The sequence below is a fragment of the Acanthisitta chloris genome, unplaced genomic scaffold, assembly GCF_000695815.1.
Source record: "Acanthisitta chloris isolate BGI_N310 unplaced genomic scaffold, ASM69581v1 scaffold38990, whole genome shotgun sequence".
NCBI classification, from domain to species: Eukaryota; Metazoa; Chordata; class Aves; order Passeriformes; family Acanthisittidae; genus Acanthisitta; species Acanthisitta chloris.
Window position 1 is genome coordinate 7787 of NW_008651792.1, and position 5885 is coordinate 13671.

General features: G+C 52.4%; 1 protein-coding gene across 1 annotated transcript in view; it reads left to right on the forward strand.

The window, feature by feature from the left end:
• LOC103802155 (plakophilin-4) overlaps nt 1-5836 on the forward strand; it is a gene marked incomplete at both ends in the record, with an annotated part of 13618 nt that extends 7782 nt beyond the window's left edge. The window contains 8 exons of the mRNA XM_009074610.1: nt 5-56; nt 187-360; nt 1159-1309; nt 1500-1692; nt 3171-3255; nt 3361-3478; nt 5055-5186; nt 5763-5836. Coding sequence (XP_009072858.1) covers nt 5-56; nt 187-360; nt 1159-1309; nt 1500-1692; nt 3171-3255; nt 3361-3478; nt 5055-5186; nt 5763-5836 — 979 coding nt within the window. The remainder of the gene's footprint in view (nt 1-4; nt 57-186; nt 361-1158; nt 1310-1499; nt 1693-3170; nt 3256-3360; nt 3479-5054; nt 5187-5762) is intronic.
• Nucleotides 5837-5885: the final 49 nt, after the last annotated feature.

Here is a 5885-nt window from a genome sequence, read left to right on the forward strand (position 1 = left end):
CAAGTTGCTGGGGGAAGAAAAAGAAGAAGAAAAAAAAAACCTCCCAGGAGGATCAGGTCTGTGTTTTCTTTGTACCTCAGATGGGTTTGGCTCGGGATGGGGGAGGACATAGCGTGGCGGAAAGGATCATATGTTGGATGAAAATATAGAGGTTTCATCTGGCTACAAATTTGTTTCCTTTCCCAGTGGGATGGCGTTGGCCCTATCCCAGGATTCTCCAAGTCTCCTAAAGGGGTGGAGATGCTCTGGCACCCGTCGGTGGTGAAGCCGTACCTGACACTCCTGGCAGAGAGCTCCAACCCAGCCACTCTGGAGGGCTCCGCGGGCTCTTTGCAGAACCTCTCTGCAGGCAACTGGAAGGTAGGGAGCTCCTGCTGCTGCTCCTCCTCTCCTACTCCAGAGGGTTCTAGTAAGATCTGGAAATGTCTTTGGGGGGTTCCTGTAGTCTTTTCAGAGGTGTTTCCCTCACCTCTGAGCATCAGTGCTCACGTGCTGCAGTCACGTTCGCGCAGTGAAAAGCCATGGCAAAGAGGGGGCAGGAAGAGCCATATGGAAGCTGGTCTGGGAATTGGCACAGTTTATTTTAAACAAACAGAACGAGCTTTCTTCCCGTGCATGTTGGGTCAAATAATCTTCCAGCATCTTCTGGCTGTGCATTGAAGGAAGAGCAGCACAGATAAATTTGCTTTATTTCCATACATTCTGGCCATCACATACAATATGCTGCAAAAGCAGCACAGGAGAACATTTTATTGCTGTCATGTCTTTGTGGTGGAGAGATTAAAACCCAGCGAACACGAATTCCTTCCTCTGCTTGCAGCAAGGCAGCTGAGCCTTTTTCACTTTGACCACTATAAGATTGGTCTCAAAAACAAAACCCCTGACAACCCAGACCAAACCACTCTGTCTGTTCCCTTTTCAATCGCTGTCACCTGCACAGGTATTTTCTCTTTGTGCAAGGAATGGGTGACAAGTGGCAGAGCCAACCCTTTCTAATGACAGAAAAAGCACACATATAGGATGTTGCTTTTTGTTGGGAATGGCCAGTGAATCGGTTGAGAATAGTCACCTTTTGTTGGGAATGGCCAATGAATTGGTAGAGGATTCCAGCCCAGCCCAATGTTGGTGGGGTTTGTGTGTGACCGGGCTCCGTGGCAGTTCGCAGCGTACATCCGCGCGGCCGTGAGGAAGGAGAAGGGACTGCCGATCCTCGTGGAGCTGCTGAGGATGGACAACGACCGAGTGGTGTCCTCCGTGGCCACTGCCCTGCGGAACATGGCGCTGGACGTGCGGAACAAGGAGCTCATCGGTACGTACGGCGCCAGGGTGTCCGAGCTCGGGCGGGAAAACCCAGCGCCGCTCCTTCCGTCCTAACGACAGCCCTAACGCCTTCCCCAAACGCGTTCGCTCCAGCTTTAGCGCAAACTCAGCTTCTCACGCTTTGAAGCTAAAAGGGGAGGGGAGAACACTCCCAATTGATCCCTGGCCTGTGTCCGCAGGCAAGTACGCGATGCGGGACCTGGTGAACCGGCTGCCGGGCGGCGGCCCCGGCGCGCTGTCCGACGAGACCGTGGCTGCCATCTGCTGCGCCCTGCACGAGGTCACCAGCAAGAACATGGAGAACGCCAAGGCGCTCGCCGACACCGGCGGCATCGAGAAGCTGGTCAACATCACCAAGGGCAGAGGGGACAGGCGAGTAGGCACCCGGGGGCACGCGTGGACCGTTTGTTTCCGTTCAGAACGCTCAGGGTGTGGGAAATGGCTTTTTGAGTGAAAAAGGGATCTGCTGTTGCAGTCTGGCTGTGAGGAGCTGAGAGCTGGAGTGACACCGGGAGGAGTTGGTACTGTCCTCTGCAGTGTGTGTCCTCTGCAGAGCTGGTAAAGGCTCCCACAGCTGCCCACAGTGACTGTGGTCACGGGGCCTGTGCGGGCTGAACGAGTTAAACTGTCCCTCTCAGTTTTTGGGGACAGTACTTGGGGCTGTCCCAAGTCAGACCGTGTGGGCACCATTGCCAGGATGTATCCCTGGCTGTTAGCTGTACCAGCACTGCCCCTTTGGTCAGACGAGGAGAGCGTGGCCTGCCAGGCAGGGTCCCTGCCCAGTGAGATTTCCTGGAGCAGATTGCCAAGCAGGTGCTGTCTGGGGGGAGCTGGCCCTGGGCAATGTGCCTGCCCTTGGGCTCCAGAGGGGCCGTTGGCCGAGGTCTGCACTGGCATTGTGTTTGTCTGATGGTAATAAAACCTTTGAGACCAAGGAACAGTGTGTGATGGGGCGGCAGGAGGTGGCCCAGGGACCCCATGGGCTGTGGTCAGTGCTGCTCTGCTCCTTTGCAGCACAGACAGCCTTGTTCCAGCTGCACTCCAGCTGCAGTGATCCATTCCTACAACCTCATTGCCCTGGGGAGACAATGTGTGAAACTGCAACTGCACTTACATTTTTGAGGCAACAGAGTACCCTAAACAAATCTAACATCTTGTGAACACACTGTTTGCTCATTGATTAACTCTATCAACGGCATTTTTCCCAGTGTTTTCTTTCAAAACCTGTACTCGGGTGCATCTTCACAGTGACAGAAAGAGGCCTGTGTTTCACACAGATGTCCATGCTGTGGCACTTAATGCCCTGTCCCTACTGCAGCACCACTCCCAGCTTACTCCATTCCTCCGTGGAAAGATGCCATGGTTTTATTTTCAGTAATAGCTGGAGCAGCTTTCCTTGTCTTGCTCTTGAGAGTGGAGAAGTGTTTTCCCAACCAGGCAAGGTTTTCAGTAGTGCAGCACAGAACTGAAACAAGTACTCGCTCTGAGGATGTCTGGAGGGTTTTAATAGCAGCTCTCAGCTCTCTTTTAGGTTTTGTTCTTTTCCTGCAGTTAGGGGTTTTGCACAGTGATTTAGAGCCTGAAGTCCCCATTTTATGAAATGCAGTAAACAGAATGTTTCTCTGAGTGGTTTGCAGTTCTTGCAGCAGTGGCAGCAGCTGTTGAACCTGGTACCCCTCACACGGGTGGCCTGAGGAGAGCACTGGGAGAGGGGAGGGACGGTGAGGCCGCGGCTCACCCCGCGCTGGGCCCTCAGCAGCAGGGACAGCTGCTGTGCAGCTCAGGAGCTCTGTGCAGTGGCTGTGGGATTCAGGGGCTCTCTAACCCTGCAGTGCTCCTCACTCCCTCAGGTCGTCCCTGAAGGTGGTCAAGGCCGCGGCTCAGGTGCTGAACACGCTGTGGCAGTACAGAGACCTCCGGAGCATTTACAAGAAGGTAAGTTGCACCATCAGCCTACACTGGAAAGCAGCCATGAACCCTCCTCCTTTATCTGTAACTCACGAGCTGTTTTAACACGGTTTTCTTTCTGCCACTGCACAGGATGGATGGAATCAGAGTCACTTTATTACACCAGTGTCGACACTGGAGCGAGAGAGGTTCAAGTCCCATCCCTCCCTGCCCACGGCCAATCAGCAGATGTCACCTGTCATGCAGTCAGGTCAGCCAGGGAGGGTGGAGGGACCTGCTCTCCCATGCTGTTAACTCACAGAGCCTCTCACTTACAGACACAGAAATCTGACCCTTCTGCCTCCTTGTTTTTCTCACCTTTGTTCCCTTAATGTCTTCAGTGCTAGGACTTAGATCTGCACAGGGCTGACACAAAACCTACCTGAACCCTGCAGCCTTTGTCTGCATTTCTTGTTTTATTTTATCCAATTCACTCTTCTAAAGACTGGGGCAGATACCTGTTAATACCACCTACCATGACTGCTAAAACTAGGGGCCAGTTCCTACAGTACTCGTGTTGAATCATTTCTTCACGTAACAGTCACAACCCTCACACACTCCTGCCTGACATGGGTGACTGGAAGAACAAAGGCCCCACCAGGATTTAGTTTCCTGTGGGACACAAAGCTATAGCATCTTTCATGCCAGAGTTCCTCTCAACCACCAAGGAAGCAGCTACAGCTTAGGCTCAGGGAACTGACTGGATTCTACCCGAGTGTCAAAGCGTATTCCAGCACCAGCTGTCCCATTCCTATCTCAGCACTTTCTCCCAGGACACACCACCAGAACAACTGTGCTACTGCAGCTCTTTGAACGACAGCAGGAAGCAGATGAGCAGCTCTGATGTAATACTCAGAGGCTGTTGTACTTCAAACAAGGCTTAGTACCAGCTCCTCATGGGAAGTGTCTGCTCTCCTGTTGCAGAGCCTGGCCAGGCTGAAGGGAGTGAGGTGGGAGCAGGTCCCCACAGGTGTGCTGGGCACAGCACATCTCTGCTGGAGCAGCTCCTCTTGGCCTGAACAGCTGTTTGTGTTTCAGTCACTCAGCTATTAACACACATTATTGTGCTGACTCATGTCAGAATTTTAGTGACACTCCAAATTTAACTTCCTTAGCCATGAGTATGCTGAATAATGCCAGCAATTAAACTCTCCATAGTAACACAGAAGGGTGGGCTATGACATAATGGGCACAGCAATGGAAGAAGATATCATTGATTAATATTTTGAACCAAAATTTCCAGTTGTTTTTAAGTCTTTTTCTCCCATGCTGCTGGAGCCTTTCTAAGCCACCAAAACCCGAGGGGTCTGTGCACCAGGGAGGACTTAGCAGAACAAACTTACAAGTGCAGTCAAGATTTGGCTGCTCACTGAGGACCCCGAGAAGATCCCGTGTCAGGATCCCCTGTGCCTCCCAGGCCCCAGAGCACTCCATGCCCAGGACTCCCTTGCTCACCCGGCACAGGCAGCAGGACCTGGTGCTCAGGGGTTGGTGAGGCCAGGCAGGCTGGGCAGCTGATGGGGGCACTGAAGGTACTGAGACAAACCATCACCATTAGCAGGGCTGTTGTGCTCCACCTGCAAACAGGTGATGTCCCAGGTGTGGATAAGGTCCTGTACCAGCCCTGAGCACCATGGGGCAGGGACTCAGCCTGGCAGTCTCACTGTGGTGGTTCTCCAGGAGCAGCTCTGGCTGGATCCCTTACCCACCCCCAGGGCAGGAAGGGGTGAGGGAGGTTGGGTGTGGGAAAGGCTCTTGCCTGTCCTGCTGACCTCTTTTCCCATCAGTTGGCAGCACGTCCTCGTCCCCAGCCCTGCTGGGGATCAGGGAGCCGCGCTCCGACTACGACAGGACTCACCCTTCTATGCAGTATTACAGCAGCCAGGGCGATGTCATCGCACACAAAGACATCTACACTGGTAAGGGACCAGCTGGGGAGTTCCAGCTGCAGCTTCCTGCTCCTGACCTCGTGGGGAGCTCACACGGCCCCGCACGGACAGGGACACAGGGTGTGAAACCACCAGGGACAGAGCTACAGCAGATCTCTTTGTGTATTGGGAGCTGTTTACTTTTAGTTAAAATACTCATACAGAAAGTGGTTTTGTTACGCACATTATATTATGATGCTGTTGTAAGTTATAACATGTCTGTGAGAGTATTATATCACTAAACTGTAGCAGGATTTCACCTTTCCTCTGGTCTCCTTTTCCGTCTTCCTCTGTGACACAAGTCACAAACCAGTAGATGAGAGTGATGACAGAGAAGGAGGTTATGAGTCTGTACAACCAAAAGCAGCCACACAAAAAAGCCTCTTGGCTTCACTTTGAGTGCTGCTGAGGGACAGCATGTGCCTGTCATTACATTATCTCATTTGTAGATACTGAACATACCGAGTTAGTTGTTTGGGTGCTACATAATAGACAAAACAGAAGCTAATAGACTTAGAGATGAAAGAATAAGGATTGAAGTTTGTGCCTTAAACTGTTTTCTCACAGGTTCCAGCAAAGCTTCACCAATTTACATCAGTTCCTATTCCTCACCAGCGAGAGAACAGAACCGACGGCTACAGGTGCCCCCAAGTTGTGTTTGCAGTGACAGAGCTGAGCAGGCTCAGCACC